Here is a 22,061-nt window from a genome sequence, read left to right on the forward strand (position 1 = left end):
TCACTTGTGCAGTTTCCAATTCGCGCGGCCGCGTCATCCATGTGGCCACGTCATTGCGATTTCCTTTCTTCCGCGTGATCGCGTCATTCATGCGGTCGCGTCGCTTCTCGCTGGTCATCTCCTCAATTTCTTGTGTTCCTTCCATTTTTTGCAAGCTTCCTTTCCAATATCTAACTCAGTCATGCCTTATAAAGCCCGAAACACTTAACACACATATCACGGCATCGAATGGAATAAAGGAAAAATAAAATACATAATTAAAAGTCTCTAGGAAGCAAGTTTTCAATCATGCAATAACTTTAGGAAGGAATTATAAATGCATGCTTATTTAATGAATAAGTGGGTAAAGATCATGATAAAACCACATAATTAAACACAATATAAACCATAAAATAGTGGTTTATCAGCCCACTTGGTGAGTGTTTGGGCTGAGCTTAAATGTTTTCCACGAGTTAGTACTCCCTAGGGGTGTTGAACGCTGGCTAGGGGCCCCTTTCGGGCGTTGGACGCTGGCTACCCCCCTTATGGGGGCTGGACGCCAAGAATAGGGCTGGTGACTGGCGTTTAACGCCAGTTTTGGGCCTTCATTTTCAAAGCAAAGTATGAACTATTATATATTTCTGGAAAGCTCTGGATGTTAGATTTTTATAGCTATTGAGAGCGTGCCATGTGGACTTTTTTAGCTCCAGAAAAGCTCCTTCGAGTGCACAGAGGTCAAATCTTGATAGCATCTGCAGTGCTTTCTCTGCCTCTGAATCAGACTTTTGCTTCAGCTTCTCAATTTCAGCCAAAAAATACCTGAAATTGCATGAAAACACACAAACTCAAAGTAGAATCCAAAAATGTGAATTTTGCACTAAAACCTATAAAAACATAATAAAACTTAAACAAAACATAATGAAAACTATATGATAATGATGCCAAAAAGCGTATAAAATATCCACTCATCAGAACACCAAACTTAAACTTTTGCTTGTCCCCAAGTAACCAAAAACAAAGTAGGACAAAAGGAAGAGAAGGATACAATAAATCTCAGAGTTTTTAATGAAGCTCAGTTTCAATTAGATGTGCGGGACTAGTAACTTTTTGCTTCTGAATAGTCTTGCCATCTCACTTTCCATTGAAGCTTAGAATGATTGGCACCTTTAGGAACTCAGATTCCAGATGATACTATTGATTCTCCAAGTTCAGTTCTTTTTTTATTCTTGAACACAGCTTCTTTAGAGTCTTGGCCTTCACCCTAAGCACTTTGTTTTCCAGTATTACCACCGGATACATAAATGCCACAGACACTTTAACTGGGTGAACCCCTTAGGATTGTGATTCAACTTTGCTAGAATCCCCAGCCAGTGGTGTCCAGAGTTCTTAAGCACACTCTTTGCTTTGGACCATGACTTTCACACCACAAGCATATAGTTAGGGAAGCAGCTCGTTTGAACTGCCTAGGCTAAGATTTTTCTTTTAGGCCCTCCTAACCATTGATGCTCAAAGCCTTGGATCCTTGCTCTTGCCTTTTGGATTAAAGAGCTATTGAATTTTGCTTTTGCCTTTTGGTTTAAAGAGCTATTGGCTTTTTCTGCTTTTTATTTCTTTTTCTGCTTCCTATAAATTTTTCTTTTTTTGCTACTTTTTCTTGCTTCAAGAATCAATCTTTTTATTTTTCAGATCACCAATCATACTTCACTTTTATCCTCATTCTTTCAAGAGCTAACATTCTTAACTCCAACATCAAATATGCACTGTTCATTCATACATTCAGAAAATAAAAGCAATGCCACCACATCACATAATTGAACCATTCCTAATATAGAACTCGAAATTTATGTATCATTACTGCTTCTAAAAAAATCGTAATGTCATTAAGTTTAATGAGATGATAAGAGGAACATTTTATAGCTGATTGGAAAATAAAAACTTAAATTATAATAATACTCATGCACTTCATAAATTAAAAGACAGAAATTTAAATAAACATAAAAATTTAAAGACTACTAATGATAATGTAAATCTAAATATAAGAAATAGGAATTAGAATAGCCACAGAAATAAGGAGGTGGAACTCAACCACCTTAATCATGGGAGGCGTTTGGCTCTTCAGGGGATAATTTCTGATGCTTTAGTTCTTCTAGCTCACGCCCCTGCTTCTCTTGTTCCTTGACCAGTTTGCAAAGCATGCTAGTATGATCTTTTTGCTCCTCTCTTAATTGATCCAAGGTGGTTTGTAATTGTACAACAGATGCTTTTAGCTGGGTCCAATATTCAATTGGAGGGATCTCTTGCACCTAAAGAGGTTCAAGCGCCTTCCTTTTGGGTTGATCAGCTGGTACTTGGGCGCTTTCCATCCCTTGCTTGGTGATTGTGCTTTCTGCTGGGATGAAGGAATCTTTTTTAATCATGACTCCAGCCTCTTTGCACAAGTGAAAGATAAGGTTTGGATAGGCCAATTTGGCTTGAGTTGACATCCTATTTTCAACCTTGTATAGCTCAAAAGGAATCAGTTGGTGGACTTCCACCTCATTTCTCATCATAATGCAGTGAATCATCACAGCTCTTCTGATGGTAACTTCAGAATGGTTGTTGGTAGGGAGTATGGAATGCCCAATGAAATTCAACCAACCCCTAGCAACTGGTTTGAGATCTACTCTTCTTAGTTGGTTTGGATTTCCTTTTGTGTTGTTGATCCACTTAGTTCCAGGCAGACATATGTCTTCTAGAATCTTATCCAACTTTAGATTAGCTACTACCCTCTTATTAAAGGATTCAGGATCATCCTTTTAGGGAGGTAACTTGAAGATCTCTCTCACCTTGTCAAGATGAAAATAGAGAGTCTTCCCTCGCACCATGGTGCAAAAAGTATGGAATCCTTGTCCATCTTTCTTTTACTTATCCGTCATCCACAGATTTGCATAAAATTCTTGGATCATTGTTATTCCAATATTGATCTTAGGATTAGCTAGTATCTCCCATCCTCTCTTTTGAATTTGCTCTTGGATCTCTGAGTACTCATCTTCTTTTAATTCGAATTTGGCTTCTGGGATCACTGTCCTCTTGCACATTATTTTGTAATAATTTTTCTTTATGCTGCTTTGTGTGGAATCTGAAAGGTTTGAAAACAACTACTTGGTTGTCTTCTTTCTTGCTTCTTGAAGTGGGATTTTCACTTTTTGGAGCCATGGAATTCGAATCGAGTGAGAAGGAAAGGCTCTTTCCACACCAAACTTAAAAGGTTTGCTCGTCCTCGAGTAAAAGAAAGGAAAAAAGATAAAGAAGATGAGAGGAAGAATTCGAATGCAAGGAGTATGAGGGAGGCTGAATTGTATAAATAGGGATGGAGAGGGTGGGATTTTTGAAATTCAATAAAAGATAGAAAAAAGATAAGTTTTTAAAATCAAAAGATATGAAAAAGATAAAAAGATAAGATAGAAGATATGGAAAATATTTTAAAGATAAATAAAAAAGATTTAGAGAAGTTTTGCAAAAGATATGAAATTTTAAAAAAGATTTGAAACAGAATTGAAAAAGATATGAGGTTTCGAAAAAGATTTGAAAAGATTTTGAAAAAGATTTGAAAAGATTTTAAATTTGAAAGGAATTTGAAATTGAAAGATGATAGTTTGAAGAATCTTGTTTAAAAGATATGGTTAAAAAGATAAGATATAGAAAAGATGTGTTTTGAAAAAGTCAACATCCTCCTTACCCTGTTATGGGCATTGAATGCCAAGAATGGCATCCATTCTGGCGTTCAACGCTAGGTTGCTCTTCCTCTCTGGGCGTTGAGCGCCCAGCCAGTGCTCCCTGGCTGGCGTTCAACGCTAGCCTTGCTTCCTCCCTTCAGGGCGTTGAACGCCTAGCCAGTGCCTCTTGGCTGGCGTTTAACGCCAGATTTACTGTACCTTGGGGGTGTTCAACGCCCAACCAGTGCTTCCTGGCTAGCGTTGAACACCAGTCTTGCTGCCTCTTGGGGGTGTTCAACGCCCCTCTGTCCCTCTTGTCTGGCGTTCAATGCCAACAAGGGGCCTTCTCCAGGGTGTTCTGTTTTCTGTTCTGACTGTTTCTGTTTCTGTTCTAACTACTGCACATGATCACAAACTTAAACACATGTAAAAATTAAACTGAGATAACTGAAATAAACTTAATGAAAATAGAAATAACTTCGGTTATGACTAGGTTGCCTCCCAACAAGCACTTATTTAACGTCACTAGCTTGACGGTACTTCCCTCATGTCAGCAATAGGGTGGATTTGTCCTACTCAATCTCACCACCCAAGTAATGTTTCACTCTCTGGCCATTAACAGTGAATCGTTTATCAGAGTAATTGCACTGGAGTTCTATATGACCATAGGGTGATACATTAGTGATTAGGAAAGGTCCTGTCCAACGTGACTTAAGCTTTCCAGGGAAGAGCTTTAGTCTAGAATTGAAGAGCATAACTTTTTGTCCAGGTTCAAAGACTCTGGAAGAAATCTTTCTGTCATGCCACTTCTTGGCCCTTTCTTTATAAATCTTTCAATTCTCAAATGCAGCAAGTTGGAATTCATCCAACTCATTTAGCTGGAGCAACCATTTCTCTCCTGCTACCTTTGCATCAAGGTTCAGGAGTCTGGTTACCCAGTAGGACTTGTGTTCAAGCTCTACTGGTAGGTGGCATGCCTTCCCATACACCAATTGATATGGTGATGTTCTTATAGGGGTCTTGAAAGCTGTTCTGTATGCCCAAAGAGCATCATCAAGCTTTCTTGCCCAATCCTTTCTAGAGGTATTCACCGTTCTTTCCAAGATTCTCTTTAGTTTTCTATTTGAGACTTCAGCTTGCCCATTTGTCTGTTGATGATATGGGGTGGCTACTTTATGGCGAACTCCATATCAGCTCAACACAAAATCAAGCTGTTTGTTGCAGAAATGAGTTCCTAGTGTCCTAGGGACACCAAACCTACTGAAGATGTTTTTTGAAGGAACTTCATTACTACTCTAGTGTCATTTATGGGTGATGCAACTGTCTCAACCCATTTAGACACATAATCTACTGCCACAAGAATATAAGTGTTTGAGTATGAAGGTGGGAAAGGACCCATGAAGTCTGTACCCCATACGTCAAACAGCTCAATCTCTAGGATTCCTTGCTGAGGTATGTCGTGACCATGAGGGAGATTGCCGGCCTTTTGGCAACTGTCACAGTAACGGACAAACTCTCGAAAATCCTTGAAGAGTGTGGGCCAGTAGAAAATACTTTGGAAAACTTTAGTGGCTATTCGCTCTCCTCCAACGTGTCCTCCATAATCGGAGCCATGGTAATGCTATAGGATTCTCTATGCCTCTTCTTCAGACACACAATGGCGGATTATCCCATCCGAGCATCTCTTAAAGAGATATGGTTCATCCCACAAATAGTATCTTGCATCATGAATAAGCTTTCGGGATTGCTGCCTACTATATTCCTTGGGGATGAATCTTATAGCCTTGTAGTTTGCAATGTCTGCAAACCAAGGTGTCGTCCGGATGGCAAAAAGTTGCTCATCCGGGAAGGTTTCAGACACCTCAGTAGAGGGAGGGGATGTCCTTTCTACTGGTTCAATCCGAGACAAGTGGTCAGCTGATAAACCCTAATTTTGTGGTTTATCTTGTGCTTAATTTGGGGGATTTTATCAACCTTTCTCACATTTATTCAATGAAATAGCACGGTTTTGTAATTCTCCCTAAATTTGTGCTTAAGTGTGAAAACATGCCTTTTAGGCCTTAAAATAGCTAAATTTAATTCACTTTAAATTCCATTTGATGTCTTGATGTATTTGTTGAGTGATTTTAGGTTCATAAGGCAAGTATTGGATGGAAGAAATGAAGAGAAAAGCATGCAAAGTGGGAGAACTCATGAAGAAATGAAGGAATCGCAAAGCTATTAATTCTGACCTCTTTGCACTCAATCGATCATAACTTGAGCTACAGAGGTCCAAATAAGGCAGTTCCAGTTGTGTTGAAAAGATAACATCCGGGGCTTCAAAATGATATAAAATTTTCTATAGTTGCCTAGCGTTTAGGAATGTGTATGTGTGCATCATGCGCACGCATTGCAAGATCAGTGTGGATCCATTTTAGCAACTCGTGGCCAGCGATTTCTGAAGCATTTTAGGTCCAATCCAACTCATTTCTGATGCTATTGAACCCAAGAATTGAAGGGGGATGAACCAAGTAGTCATAGTTGAGTTTTTCCATCATGTTTTAGAGTATAATTCAAGAGAGAGAGGCTCTCTCCTCTCTCTAGAATTAGGATAGAAATTAGGATGAAGTTATGTTAATCTCTCTCAAATTTCTCTTTCAATTCTTGTTTTGATTTCAATTCTCTTTATATTTTAGTGTTCTATTGTCTTAATCTTCTTAGTTTCTCTTGTTAATTTCTTATTTTGCTCTCTCTTATGTTGATGAACAATTGTTGGATCTTCATTTCTTTTAATGCAATTTTATGTTTCCATGTCTCTTTTATGTTGATCTTGATTGTTATTATTGATTTCTTGCTTATGCTAGTTGTGGGTTTCTTTGATTCTTGCATTTTATGATATTTACTTTTCTTGCACACTAAGTATTTGATAAAATATTTCCTCTAGTTTTTGAGTAGTTTTATTGACTCTTGGCCTAGGCTAAGAAAATTGAGTGACCTTGAGTCATTGGGTCTCATTGAATTGGTGATTTGAGAATCCTTGGTGGTCAATTTGATAACCATTGACACTAGCCTACTACTAAGTTAATTGGTAGCTAGGTTAGGGCTTATGGATTGATGTTGATCAAGCCATTTGATATACTTCAAGTATAGAAGTACACTTAATGAGCTTGGTTCTTCATAATTGTCAAGATTTGGTTATTAGACAAGGATAGTGATCCCAATTCCTATGCCTAGCCAAGAGTTCTTTTCATTTCTTTTATTAGTTCTTGTTATTTTACTTTCTTGTCATTTATACTTTCTTGTCAATTTCCAAATCAAACCCCCCTGCATCTTTATAGCCAATAATTGAGCACTTCATTGCAATTCCTTGTGAGACGACCCGAGGTTTAAATACTTCGGTTAATTTTTATTGGGGTTTGTACTTGTGACAACCAATATTTTTGCATGTGAGGATTCTTTGTTGGTTTAGAACTATACTTGCAACGAGAATTCAATTGTGAAATTCTAAACCGTACAAGAAAACTAAACACCAAAATGGCGCCGTTGCCGGGGAATTTCAATGGTGTTACATTATTGGCTATTGTGAACATTGTGAATACGTTTGCCTTTTGCTTATTTGTTAGTTTTTGTTAGCTTTAGGACTTTGTTGCTTATTTTTTGCTTGCTTTTGTTTTTATTTGCTATCATGAATTCTCACCCCTTTGGCTATGAGTTTGGCTCAAATTATGTTGTAGGAAATGGGAACTACAATGACAATATGCACCAAGGATGGAACAATCAAAGATGGGAGGAGCCTCAAAGGATTGATCACCCTTCTTGGCAACAACCTCCGGTTCCTTATAGGTATAATTCCAATCCTAATGCATATCAATCTAATGGATGTGGTGACCCTTATTGTGATTGTCAACAACCACCACCATATGCCTATGAACTACCCCCTCAACATGATTTTGAACCACCTTACTCACAACCCCTATACCACCATACAATCCTTATCCACCATACCAACCACCTTATGAGCCACATGCACTATACATAGAACCACCACAATTCCAACACAACTACTCCCAAGAACCACCCCCATATACACCATCTCCAATCCCTTACCAATATGAATCACCTTCCAACTACAACGCCTTTTCCTCAAACAATGAACCTTCTCTTCCACCACTGCCCCCCAATGAAGCCCTCATGCTAGAACGAAGAGGTCTTGACTCTCATATCCAAAGGCAACAAGAGGGAACGAAAAAGGAGTTCAAGAAGATAGAAGCCAAGATTGCTATCGTGGTGGAAGCCATTAGCAACATGTGTTCATCCTACCTAAGCTCGCACGATCAAGGCACTCCCATTGTTGAATGTGGAGAAGCAATCAAGGAGCATAATGAGAAGGTGAGTTTGGTGCTTCAAGGTGGAGAAGAGGAGTTGAAGCAAGGAGTGCAACAAGAGGGGGAGGTAGAGATGATTGAAATGAAAGGAGTGGTTGAAGATCTAGGAGATGTTGGAAGTCCATGGGAATGTAGAATTAGAGAGCCCTCTTCCAATATGCTTGATGTTGATGTTGAGGAGGGTGTACAACCTCCAAAGTATATCATGATTGAATACTTTGAAGAGGTTGATCAAGAGATGGATTCAATCATTGAGGAGTTCTTATCTACAATTGAATCCTCCCCCATTGGGCTTGAAATTGAGGTAAAAAAAGAATATGCACAACCTCTCATGCCCTTGGTGAGCAATGAAGAAGAGATTGAATTGGAAGAGAGCCACCAAAAGGAAGAGGTTGAAGTTGAGGAAAGTTATAAAGAGGTGGAGATAGTCAAGGAAGAGCACAAGGGAGTGGAGCTTGCAAGATCATTGGGACAACCCCTTCCTAAGTCACCATCCTACACAACATTCAAGTGGGTAAAATTCTTAGCCCTAAGCTTTACTTTCTCACTTGAATATGGTTTAATTGAAAATGATGGTCAACTTAGAGCTCTTCGTGGAGTTAAGAGTAGGAGAGAGTTGTGTAGTGGTTGGAAATATCACTCTAAGTTCATGATGGTTGCATGCTCAAAGTTGAATAGCAATGGTTGGTGTAGAACCAAATTGCATGGGTCTAGGAGAATGTTTGGATGCTTAATTGAGAATTCACAAGCCTTGTCACCCAGATTTAACTATGGTAGTCAACAAGAAGATGGGTGCAAGAACAAGGTTTGGGACCCCGGAATTCATTTCAACAATCAAAATTCTTGGGGCCTTGTCATTTACTTAAGCTTACTTGAAGGCCTTGTGCACCTAATTTGGGATCCAGAGGACATTGGAGATACAAACATTGGTGGGGATTCAAGGAAGAGTTCAAACATAAGCCACCATAGAAAAGCCCCCACCAAATGTCCAACTTAAGGACTTAAACTAAAAGTGCTAGGTGGGAGACACCCCACCATGGTAACCTCTTTCCATTCTCTTGTATATATAATCAATGAATGAATTGAGTTGCCATTGTAGGTAGTTTTTCTTATTTTCTATACTCTTCTACATTTTGCTTTGATTGATAGATTTTTTGTTAGATTTATGTTTTGTTTAGAATAGTTATTGTTAGATTGTATTTTACTTGAAGTGTAAGTTTTGTGTGTCTCGTATTTGAAAATTTTTCAAAAACCAAAAAGAGTTATTGTTAAATTTTAATTTTGATTGTTTTAGAATTCTTGTAGATTAGGAGAGTGCCCTGTTTTTGTTTTCATATGTAAAAAAAAATGGGAGCCAGGCACGTGTTCGCGTGCCCGACGCGTACGCGTCGATGCGTCAACATGGCTCCATACATGGAACCCGAGAGTTGCACGAACACCACGCGTACACTGCACGAAATGCACAGTTGCACCCCCGCGTACACGTACATCGCGTGTACACGTCAATTTACACTCTCACCATCCATGCTCACGCGTATAGGACGCTTACGCGTCGCTTGTCTATTCTTCCATCCACACGCACGCGTGAGTGACGCTTACGCGTCGCTTCCGCGCCCTGTTTTTTCCCCTTCCTTCTTCTTTCTTTCTTCTTACTTTCTTCCTCTCCTTTCAAAATTCTATTTTTATCAATTTTATTTTTCTCATCTTTTATTTTCTTTCGTTTATTGCATTTGTATACTTTTATTCATTGTATTTTAATTTTGTTTTTTTATAGCTTGTTCTTATTTTCCTTTCTAAGTCTCTTATTTTAATAATGGTGTTGAATTTTCTTACTCAATTGTTGAGAATTTCTTGGTTAATCTTGGTGCTTCTTGACTTGTTTGATATTGTTGGGTGATAAAACTTTTAAATCAATGCTTAATCCTATATAACTTTCATATTCTTTGTGCATTGATATGAACTTACATGTCTTTCATGACCCACTCTTTCTAGTTGAACTTGATGCTTTTGAGTACTCTTCATGCTTTGACTTTACTCTTGCATCAAGTGTTAGTTAATATACCTTAGCTTATATTATTTTCTCACTCACATGTTGTAGCTACCATGTAGTAGAGAACCATACTCTTATTTGGCATTAACCCCCGCCTATGTTCTATTTACTTTGATATCCTTGTTGTAGGCTTAATTTTCTTTCTTTTTCTTTCCTTTTAGGTTGGCCACCAAAAGGGGAAAAGAAAAAGCTTCTAAATAGGACAACACACAAGTCCTTCCGCACAACTTTTTGGAGAAGCTCATAAATTATAGCAACCCGTCCACCTTGCTCTTCTTTGCATGCACCGAGGATGGTGCAAATTTCTAAGTGTGGGGAGGTCGTCCGACCGACCTCCATGGGTAACAATTTTCTTTTTCAACAGCAATTTTTAATTTTCTTTGTTAGCTAGTTGTGCATTGCATGATAGGTTGCATGTTAGTTAGAATTTGTATATATTTTACCATCTCTTTTTATGTTAGGACTACTTGGTTAGGGTGATAAGTGATTTTCCAAGAAATTGTTTTAGGGCACCCTACCAATTTGAAAAAAAAAATTTTTGTTAAACTTACTTGAAGAATTTATTTTGGAATATGGTTTTTGAGCTAAGAACACAAGCATGTGAGTTTTGAGCCTAATTGTGTGGTTACATCTTATAACCACTTATTTTCATTCTTGTGTGTATTATTCTCTCTCTATGATTGTAATCTTTGATTTGTTTGATTCTTCATGTCCATTATTCCATGTATGAATACATTTATATGATTGATGTCATCATTTCATCTAACTCACTTACCCAAATAGCCTACCTTTCATCAATCATTGTTAGCCAATTTTGAGCCTATTTAATCCCTTTTGTTCTTAAGTGTATCACATCACAAGCCTTAAAGCGAAAAATAATAAATGTCCTTAATTTGGACCTTTGATTAGCTTAGACTAGTGAGGGTGTGTATCATTTGGGTATGGGAAACTTGGGACATTGGTTGAGGTAGAAGTGTATTTTGTATTTTTGTTGAAAATCATGGGATTGAGTACGTGCTTATGCATTAAATATGTAAAACCATATGCATTGATACGTTTGTATATACTTTCATGTCAAAATATATATATATGTTGAAAAAGAAATAGAAAAATAAAAGAAAGAAAAATATATGAAAAAAAAAGAGGCAATAAAAAGGGGACAAAAATGCCCCAAAGTAAAGTAACAATAACAATGCATATGGAATGTGAATTAAAGAGAATGCATGAGTATGTGAGGAAAAAAAAGTGGGAATCATGGGTAGCTAGGTATTGTATTAGAATTGTATAGGTTGTTATATGTGTTTGGTGAGAGTTTAATGTAATCAAAGATTCAAATTTCAAGCTCACTTGACCATATGCATCCCTACCTTGACCCTAGCCTCATTACAACTTATGAATAAGTCCCCATGATGAATGTATGTATGCATTGAATAATTGTTAATTGTTAGATGAAAAACAAATCATGGAAAGCATGAGTAGAAGAGAATTGAGAGAACTGATCCTATACACTTGAGCGACTAGAGCGGATACACTTCCGGTGAGGGTTCGATGCTCAATTCCTTGTTTCCAGCTTTCATGAGCGTTCTTCTTGCAAGTCTATTTGTACTTTATTTTGATATTCAATTTGGTAGGATTCATGAATCATCATACTACTTAGCCCTACATGTGCATATGTGTTCTTGGAGATTAATTTACTTTTAACCAAGTAGGTAGAATCATCTTGCATTTAGTGCATTCATATAGATAGATGCATATAGTTTATTTGCATTGAATAAATGTCCATACCCCTTTTCTTGTCCTTCTTTATTCTTAGCATGAGGACATGCTTGGTTTAAGTGTGGGGAGTTTTAATAAACCCCAATTTTGTGGTTTATCTTGTGCTTAATTTGGGGATTTTATCAACCTTTCTCACATTTATTCAATGAAATAGCATGGTTTTGTAATTCTCCCTAAATTTGTGCTTAAGTGTGAAAACATGCTTTTTAAGCCTTAAAATAGCTAAATTTAATTCACTTTAAATTCTATTCAATGCCTTGATGTGTTTGTTGAGTGATCTTAGGTTCATAAGGCAAGTATTGGATGGAAGAAATGAAGAGAAAAGCATGCAAAGTGGGAGAACTCACGAAGAAATAAAGGAATCGCAAAGCTGTTAATCCTGACCTCTTCACACTCAATCGATCATAACTTGAGCTACAAGGGTCCAAATGAGGCGGTTCTAGTTGCGTTGGAAAGCTAACATCCGGGGCTTCAAAATGATATAAAATTTTCCATAGTTCCCTGGCGTTTAGGGATGCGTACACATACATAACGTGCACACATCGCAGGATTAGCGTGGCTCCATTTTAGCAACTCGTGGCCAGCGATTTCTGAAGCATTTTGGGCCCAATCCAACTCATTTCTGATGCTATTGAATCGAAGGATTGAAGGGGGATGAACCAAGTAGTCATAGTTGAGTTTTTTCATCACGTTTTAGAGTAGAATTCTAGAGAGAGAGGCTCTCTCCTCTCTCTAGATTTAGGATAGAAATTAGGGTGAAGTTAGGTTAATCTCTCTCAAATTTCTCTTTCAATTCTTGTTTTGATTTCAATTCTCTTTATATTTTAATGTTCTATTATCTTAATCTTCTTAGTTTCTCTTGTTAATTTCTTATTTTGCTCTCTCTTATGTTGATGAACAATTGTTGGATCTTAATTTCTTTTAAATGCAATTTTATGTTTCCATGTCTCTTTTATGTTGATCTTGATTGTTATTATTGATTTCTTGCTTATGTTAGTTGTGGTTTTCTTTGATTCTTGCATTTTATGGTGTTTATTTTTCTTGCACACTAAGTGTTTGATAAAATATTTCCTCTAGTTTTTGAGTAGTTTTCTTAACTCTTGGCTTAGGCTAAGGGAATTGAGTGACCTTGAATCATTGGGTCTTATTAAATTGGTGATTTGAGAACTCTTGGTGGTCAATTTGATAACCATTGACACTAGCCTACTACTAAGTTAATTGGCAGCTAGGTTAGGGCTTATGGATTGATGTTGATCAAGCCATTTGATATACTTCAAGTATAGAAGTACACTTAATGAGCTTGGTTCCTCATAATTGTCAAGATTTGGTTATTAGACAAGGATAGTGATCCCAATTCCTATGCCTAGCCAAGAGTTCTTTCCATTTCTTTTATTAGTTCTTGTTATTTTACTTTCTTGTCATTTATACTTTCTTGTCAATTTCCAAATCAAACCCCCCCTTGCATCTTCATAGCTAATAATTGAGCACTTCATTGCAATTTCTTGTGAGACGACCCGAGGTTTAAATACTTCGGTTAATTCTTATTGGGGTTTGTACTTGTGACAACCAATATTTTTGCATGTGAGAATTCTTTGTTGGTTTAGAACTATACTTGCAACGAGAATTCAATTGTGAAATTCTAAACCGTATAAGAAATCTAAACATCATCAGCCACTTGATTTTCTGACCCTTTTCTATCTCTGATTTCTATATCAAACTCTTGCAAGAATAATACCCATCTTATCAGCCTGGGTTTAGAATCTTGCTTGGTAAGTAGATATTTGAGAGCAACATGGTCAGTGTAGATAATGACCTTAAATCCTACTAGATAGGACTTAAACTTATCAATGGCATAAACCACTGCAAGTAATTCCTTCTCTGTGGTAGTATAGTTCTTCTGTGCATCATTTAGAACATGGCTGGCATAATAAATGACATGTAGAAGCTTGTCATGTCTCTGCTCCAGGACTGCACCAATGGCATGGTCACTTGCGTCACACATCAGTTTGAATGGTAAGTCCCAGTTGGGTACAGAGATGACAGGCACAATGATAAGCTTAGCTTTTAGAGTCTCAAAGGCCTGTAGACACTCTTGGTCAAAGATAAACAAAGTATCAGTGGTTAGTAGGTTGCACAGGGTTCTGCGATTTTAGAAAAATCTTTAATAAACCTCCTGTAGAATCCTGCATGTCCAAGGAAACTTCTGATTCCTTTGACATTAGTGGGTGGTGGTAATCGCTCAATTACCTCCACCTTGGCTTGATCCACCTCTATTCCTTTGTTCGAAATTCGATGCCCAAGAACAATCCCTTCAGTCACCATGAAGTGACATTTTTCCCAATTTAAAACCAGGTTTGTCTCTTGACATCGTTTGAGAACTTGGGCTAGATAGTCAAGGCAGGAGTAAAATGAGTCTCCAAAGATGGAGAAGTCATCCATGAATTTCTCAAGAAACCTCTCCACTATGTCAGAGAAGATGGAGAGCATACATCTCTGAAATGTGGCAAGTGCATTGCACAGGCCAAATGGCATCCACCTATAAGTAAACACACCATATGGGCATGTGAATGCTGTCTTTTCTTGATCCTGTGGATCTACTGCAATTTGATTGTAACCGGAATAACCATCCAGGAAACAATAAAATTCATGCCCTGCTAGTCTTTCTAGCATTTGATCTATGAATGGTAAAGGAAAATGATCCTTTTTGGTGGCGTTATTGAGCCTTCAGGAATCAGTTCATTCTTTTCATTGTGAACCACTGTCATGCCTCCCTTTTTGGGAATAACTTGAACACGGCTCACCCAGGGGCTGTCGGAAATGGGATAGATAATCCCAGCCTCCCATAATTTTGTGACTTCATTTTGCATCACTTCCTTCATGGCTGGATTCAGCCACCTTTGTGGTTGTACCACTGGTTTGGCGTCATCCTCCAGCAGGATCTTGTTCATGCATCGGGTTGGGCTTATGCCCTTAAGGTCACTTATTGTCCACCCAAGACCTGTCTTGTGTGTCTTTAGCACTTGAAGTAGTGCTTTTTCTTCCTGTGGTTCCAAGGCGGAGCTTATAATCACAGGATAAGTATCTCCATCTCCTAGAAATGCATATTTCAAGGAGGATGTAATGGCTTGAGCTCGAGTTTAGGAGGCTTGTCCTCCTCCTTAGGAGTCTTCAGAGGTTCCTTTATTTCCTCTGGCTCTTCTAAATTAGACTGAGCATCACAAAGGATGTCATTCAGCTCTTCTTCGAGTCCCTCAATTATATTCACTTCTTCCACCAGAGAATCAATGATATCAACACTCATGCACTCCTCTGGAGTGTCTGGATGCTGCATGGCTTTGACAGCATTGAGTACGAACTCATCCTCATTGACTCTCAGGGTCACTTCCCCTTTTTGAACGTCAATGAGAGTCCATCCTGTAGATAGGAAGGGTCTTCCTAGAATGAGGGTTGCACTCTTGTGCTCATCCATTTCTAGCACCATAAAGTCTGTGGGGAAGGCAAAAGGTCCAACCCTAACAATCATGTCCTCAATTACGCCTGATGGAAGCTTCACAAAGCCATCAGCGAGTTGAAGACTTATGCGGGTTGGTTTAACTTCATGAGTTAAACAGAGTTTCTTTATTAATGATGTAAGTATTAAGTTAATACTTGCTCCTAGATCACATAGGGCTGTCTTTGTGCAGGCATCCCCTAAGGTGCAGGGTATCATAAAGCTCCCATGATCTTTGAGTTTCTCTAGTAAGTCCTTTTGGATTATTGCACTGCACTCTTCAGTGGGAAAGACTGTTTCTGCCTCTTCCCAATCCTTCTTATGACCTAAGATGTCTTTCATGAACTTAGCATAAGAAGGTATCTGTTCAAGAGCCTCTGCAGAAGGAATCTTGATCTCAAGTGTCTTGAGATAATCTGCAAAGCGGCCAAATTATTTATCCTTTTTCGCTTGGCGAAGCTTCTGAGGGTATGGCATCTTAGCCCTGTATTCATCAACTTTAGGTGATGTAGGTTGAATGCCTACTGAAATGGAAGGTGGTTTATTAGTTTGTTTAGGAAGGGTCTTATCAGCACTTGCATGTGTCTGACCATCCCTGGTTGGGCGTTCAACGCCAGGAACACTGTCCCCTTTTGAGCGTTCAATGCCAAGGGTAGGTATCCCTTCTTGGCATCAAACGCCAAGTGTGTTTCCCCCCTTTAGGTGTTCATCGCCAGGGGTGAACACCCCTTCTTCGCGTTGAATGCCAATGACATTTCTCTTTGGACGTTCAACGTCCTCAAAGGTGTCTTGGACACCAGTCTGATTATCCTCTGTCAGCTTTTCTTCCTTTGGTTTCCTGTTGTTCTGTGGTTGGGTGTTCAATATTTTTCCACTCCTTAGTTGTATCGCATGATATTCATCTTTTATCTGCTTAGATAATTGCTGTCTTGTTTTACTCAGCTGGGCTTCTACATTCTTGTTGGAAGCCTGAGTTTCTCGCAGAGCCTATTGCACTTCCAGCAACTGCTGTGCAAGGGCGTGTAGCTGCTGAGTTAATGGGTCATTTTGTTCTGGAGGGTTAGACTCGGTAGATATTGTCTTAACCTCTCCTTTTACGGAAGTCTCATCGGCTGAGTACAGATGTTGATTCATGGCAACTGTCTCAATAAGTTCGTGAGCCTCTTCAATTATTTTCCTCATATGTATAGAACTACCAGCAGAGTGGTCTAGAGACATCCTGGCCATGCTTGTGAGGCTAAAATAAACAATGTCTAACTACACCCATTCTGAAAATATTTTAATGGGCATTTCCTCAGTATTCTTCTATACCTCCCCCAGGCATCATGAAGAGATTCATTATTCTCTTGCTTAAAGCTTCGGATGTCCAGCCTTAACTAGGTCAACTTCCTTGGGGGAAAGGAATTATTCAGAAACTTATCTACTAGCTATTTTCATGTTTTCAAGCTAGATTTGGGTTGGTTATCCAACCACCTCTTTGCTTGATCTCTTACAGCAAAGGGAAAGAGTAGCAGTCTGTAGACATCCTGATCTATTCCCTCAATGTGTACTGTGTCAGCAATTTGTAAAAAGTTTGCTAGAAACTCAATAGGTTCTTCCTGTGAAAGTCCAGAGTACTGGCAGTTTTGCTGTACCAATATATTGAGCTGAGGATTTAGCTCAAAATTACTTGCTCCAATGGGAGGTATACTAATACTTCTCCTATAGAAGTCAAGAGTGGGGGCCATGTAGGACCCCAAAGTTCTTCTGAATTATTCATTCCCATTTAGGTTCATGGTGAAGAGAGGTAGGAGAAATTGGATGTTGAGAAGTAAAAAGCAAGGTAGTGAACTCGTAGTTTTTACCTCGACTCGTTAAGCTAACTCAAAATCGTAATTCGTTGAATCGTAAGATGGAACGTAAATATGACTCGTAAATTATAAAAATTTAAAAAATTTAATAGCAAAAACTAATTTTACAGAAAATAAAATAAATCTCAAATAAATTAAATTACCCATAGAATTATAACTAATATATATATACCATAACAAGTCAAAAGTCACAATTCAACACAAATTCACAAATCAAAACACAAATTCACAACTCACAAGTTCATACGACACTAAAATAAATTCAAGTAGCAAATAAACTAACCAAACTACTAGAATAAACAACTAATTAATTGTCTCAACTCCTTGAAATGCATCTCGTATTTTCTCCTTTGCACTTGTCATTTCTTCATAAATAAATCCCATTGCCGGCTTTTCTTCTGAATCCACCATACAAAGCACATGAAGAAGAGGGTAGGCAGCCTTCAAGTAAATTACCACTTCTTTCCAAAACACCTTATCTAACACCACACTTGCAATTATCTTTCTATCTTTTGTCTTTGCAAATTTACTAGAAATCCATTGATTAGAAAGAAACATTCTTATTAAGGAACTTTTGTTGTCATTGAGACATCCCAAAGTAAGCTAAGAAGTTGCAAAATGGGTCATACCCGGCCTCACCAAATCTTTCCCCTTAGTGTGGATGTGTAGTAGTGCAATAAGAGCAGTTCTAGCATATATGTAAGTAGTAATCTTTCTACCTTTGTAAATTGTGTCCTTGTGAAGTGTTACTTTTTTTTTTCAAGTCTTCTAACATTAAATCAATGCAATGTGCTGCACAAGGCGTCCAAAACAACTTTTTCCTCTTTTTCATTAGCATTTCTCCTGTAGCTTTGTAGTTAGCCGCATTGTCGGTGACAACTTGGATGACATTTTCTTCACCAACCTCTTCAACCACATCATCAATCATTTTAAAGATTTTATCAGCTGTCTTAGTAATATGAGAGGCATCAATAGATTTTAGAAAAATAGTCCCTTTAGGACTATTAACCAAAAAATTTAGGATGGTCCGTCTTCTCTTATCTGTCCAACCATTAGTCATTATTGTGCAACCAACCTGCTTCCAATATGCTCTATGTCCCTCTAGTGATTGATGAACAAGCTCCACCTGTTTCTTCAAAAGAGGCACCCTTAATTCATGGTAGGATGGTGGCTTGAATCCTTGTCCATATCTTATAGCTTTCTCAAACATTCTACTGTATTCTTCGCTCCTTGAAACATTAAAGGGGATGTCATTCTTGTAGAAAAAAGTACTAATCTCTAAACATACTTCCTCTCTCAAATTCTTCTTAAATATATTGTTGATTGTTGTTTGAGTACTAATGCGTATTTTCTTGAATATGTTGCCATCTAGTTCTTTTCCCTTTCTTTTTTCACCGATAGTGTCAACTTCTTTAGTAGCTTCCCCTGGGCTTGCCCCACCCATGCTTGTTTTCTTCATCAAATTCACTTGCAACCCACTCACAACATCCCACATTTGCTTCTTAACTTCATCACTAACAGCTGTACAACCCCAACATCTTTTTGAGTTTCTGCTAAATGGTGTTTCAATCTATAAACTCCTCCTGAAAAAATTTTATGACAGTATTTACATTGTATCTTCTTTCCATCTTCTCCAACAGATATCCCGTGCTCCCATCCTACATCAGTTCTACTTCCAAGAGCATTCTTAGAAACTTTTTTTTTACTAGTAATTCCAGCTGTACTTCCTGATTGAGAAGCTGGAATGTTAGTCGGATTTTCACTTGCATTAGCTTGAGTCGATGCCATTCCTGTTCAGAAAAAAATAAAAACAGTAAATATTCAATGAATCAATTCAATATCATAGCAAAAATTTAACAATTTAACAAAAATTCAAGAATTATATTCAATGCCACAAGTTCACAACAACAATTCAGAGATATAGATAGTTATAAAATTATTGGGATAATATAGGTGACAAATAATGAATTGATTAAGATATAGATAGTTATAACATGCATGAAATAAATATTATTGCAACAAAACCATAAAGCTCAAATAATGAATGTACACATACAATTTAATTTTATGCGTTATATAGATACATAGATAGATAGCCTTTTTCAATAAATATTATTGCATACAAATAAACCCCACACCAATATAGTGTAGTAGTGCTTATTGCTACACAACTATTAGTACTGTCATAGTTGCTTATGGTGAAGAATTGAAGATCGAACACGTTACAATTCAGCAACTTGGTATAAGCAAATCATTGAAATGCATCAGTTGGAATGGAAGTACAATAATAACACAAGCAAGGCTTCTGAGTTGTGAAAAGTAATAAAGCCAGCCATCTTATTCTTCTCAGAGTTTATTCAAGTGAGAACACCACCACATACATGCCTCAGATCTTGAGGTAAATCAACATAAGTCCAAAGGTTTAATTAATCGTGATAGAATTTTATAACTCAGCACTTATTTAATTATTGTTATAGTTTATTTTATCTGATAGAGAACAAAGATTATATAAGCATCACTTGGATATCTAATTCAACCAATCATAAAATATGTATGTGCTAATGGTTGATGAATTAAAATCCTGAATCAAATCAAATTTAAATATTTATCTATATGGTTAATTATTATACAACAGGCACATGATCTAATGTCCCTTATTTATACAAACATATATACACCAAAATAAGAGAGATAAGAAATTCAAAAGTACAGGACAGTAAACAAGATTAATTAATGGTTAACAAATCTTATCAAAAATAGGTTAATAGATTGAGTTGGTTGAGAGTTGAGATATGCAAAGTTCTTTGTCTTGTCCTCCATAATACACTGAACTAATGCTATGAAAGTTATGGTCTCTAACTGAATTTGTGACTTCTGACATTTCACTTACCTGGTATTACTTTAAAGAGTAATGTCTTTAATTATGCAGAATTCTGTGGTGTGAAATTGGTAGCTATAAATTCCTTGAATTGAAAATGGACATTCCTATTATTGGTTGGTTGGTAGGTGCTGTTTCCTATAATATAATATATGTCCATATAATTTTACAATCATGTAGCATGTAGGTCAGATTCCTAGTGGCAGTTACTTTCTTTTCAATTTTTTTAGAAAACACAAAAATTGGCCTAATTAGTCTAATTAGTTAGGTACATTGCTTGTACTTTTAACACAAATTAGGATGAAATTTTGTCATATATTAACATAGAACCACAGAAGTAGCGTTCAATTATCTTACTAGAGTGAGGAAGTGATATGCTTTTTCTATATATCATATTTGTTATATCTACCTTTTAGGAATGTTTATAAGGTTTGCTAAAGAAGATTAATGGCTGGTTTCAGATAAAGGATAATATATTGATGCACATGCCACCAATTGCAGCTTCTTTTTCTGTGAATAGAGAAGTCTATGTTGTTTACAGATTCTACTACAGCTTTTTCTGAATTTCTAATAAATTCACTCAAGTCTCAAGGTAATTAAACTCATATATATAGCAGAAGAACACTTAGCTAGTTAGCTTAATTAAAGTGTCAAGAATCAAGATAATTATTATTCATAATTTGAGAACTACTATCTCAATACATTTTGTGTTAAACATTATTGGGCATAATAAATTAAGACACAATGCTCAGAGATTAAACTCAATCTTTAAGTTCATGATGGTTATCATGAATTGGTTAAAGCTCTTGAACAAATGTTTGACACTACCATACCCTGTAATCAACTCTATCCCTATGCCTCTATATCATTTATCTTTTTTTCCTAATTAAAATAAGATTGAAGAGGATGAAGATTAAAGATGTCTTAACTCTTAACTTACCTGATGAACTAGCAGCAAGAGCCAGAGACAGAGAGGCAGAGCCAGAAAGTCTCGCAAGTTGCAATCACAAAGTGATGCTCACGGCCTCATGCAGTCCAACCACCACCAGTCTGAGTCAATAACACAAGCGGCAAACCTCACGGCGAGTCGGCGATGCTCCAAATTGGGGTTTCCAGTTGCACGAAATTCAAATTTCTGAAGGAAAGAGAGATAGAGTCAGAGATTGAGACTTCAGAGTTCAGAGAGGTGAAAATTTGAAATTTTGGCCATGGAGAATTGGAGATAAACTGTAAAAGTTAGGGAGATTAAGAGATTAGAGACTGTTACGTTACTCTGCTAGGGCTCCTCTTCCATGGTCTTCAATTTAGATTGGGTCATTGAGTTAGGTTGGGTTGGGCTGCAATCAGGGGCTCAGGGCCAAGAAAAAGAACTTCTTCAACCTAAAACGCAACCACGCAGCAGAAGCGACGATTTCGGCGACTCTGCGATCTTCAACAGCGATTTCACAGGGAGCAGCCTGGTTCTAGACGAGAAGCAGAAGCGCAACGGGAAGATGAAGTAGAAGCGTATAATCGTGCGTTTCCACGAGTTTACACGCGATTCTGACTACCTTGGTAAAAAGGGAAACTAGAATTAATTATTTTTGTTTTTATTTTATTTATTAATTAAATTAGAAAACAAAAGCTAATTAACTAAAAAGATTTGAAAATTGGAAGATGAATTTCGAAAAAAGAAGAGAGAGAAAGAAACAAGAAGTTTTCAAAAATAGGAGAGAGAAGAATTAGTTAGGAGGTTTTGAAAAAGAAGAAAGAGAAAACAAGCAACTAATTACGAAAGATTTGAAAATAAGATAAGATAGAAGATTTGAAAAAGAATTGATTTCGAAATTTGAAATTTGAATTTTTGAATTTTGAATTTTAAATTTTGAATTTTGAATTTGAAACAAGATAAGATAAAGATTTGAAAAAGATTTGATTTTTTGAAAAGATTTGATTTTGAAATTTAAAATTAAGATAAGATAAGATAATGATTTGAAATT

At 37.2% G+C, this 22,061-nt stretch overlaps 1 protein-coding gene across 1 annotated transcript; it reads right to left on the reverse strand.

The window, feature by feature from the left end:
- On the reverse strand, nucleotides 17,521-21,632 carry LOC107630719. The gene is made up of 4 exons (XM_016333935.2): nucleotides 21,350-21,632; nucleotides 21,023-21,203; nucleotides 18,815-18,994; nucleotides 17,521-18,725 (listed from the first exon to the last, which is right to left on the reverse strand). Exons 3-4 carry the CDS (start codon nucleotides 18,990-18,992, stop codon nucleotides 17,920-17,922), a joined length of 984 nt encoding a protein of 327 aa, XP_016189421.1. The 5' UTR covers nucleotides 18,993-18,994; nucleotides 21,023-21,203; nucleotides 21,350-21,632; the 3' UTR covers nucleotides 17,521-17,919.

Source organism: Arachis ipaensis, chromosome B03 (genome assembly GCF_000816755.2).
Source record: "Arachis ipaensis cultivar K30076 chromosome B03, Araip1.1, whole genome shotgun sequence".
Classification (NCBI taxonomy): Eukaryota; Viridiplantae; Streptophyta; class Magnoliopsida; order Fabales; family Fabaceae; genus Arachis; species Arachis ipaensis.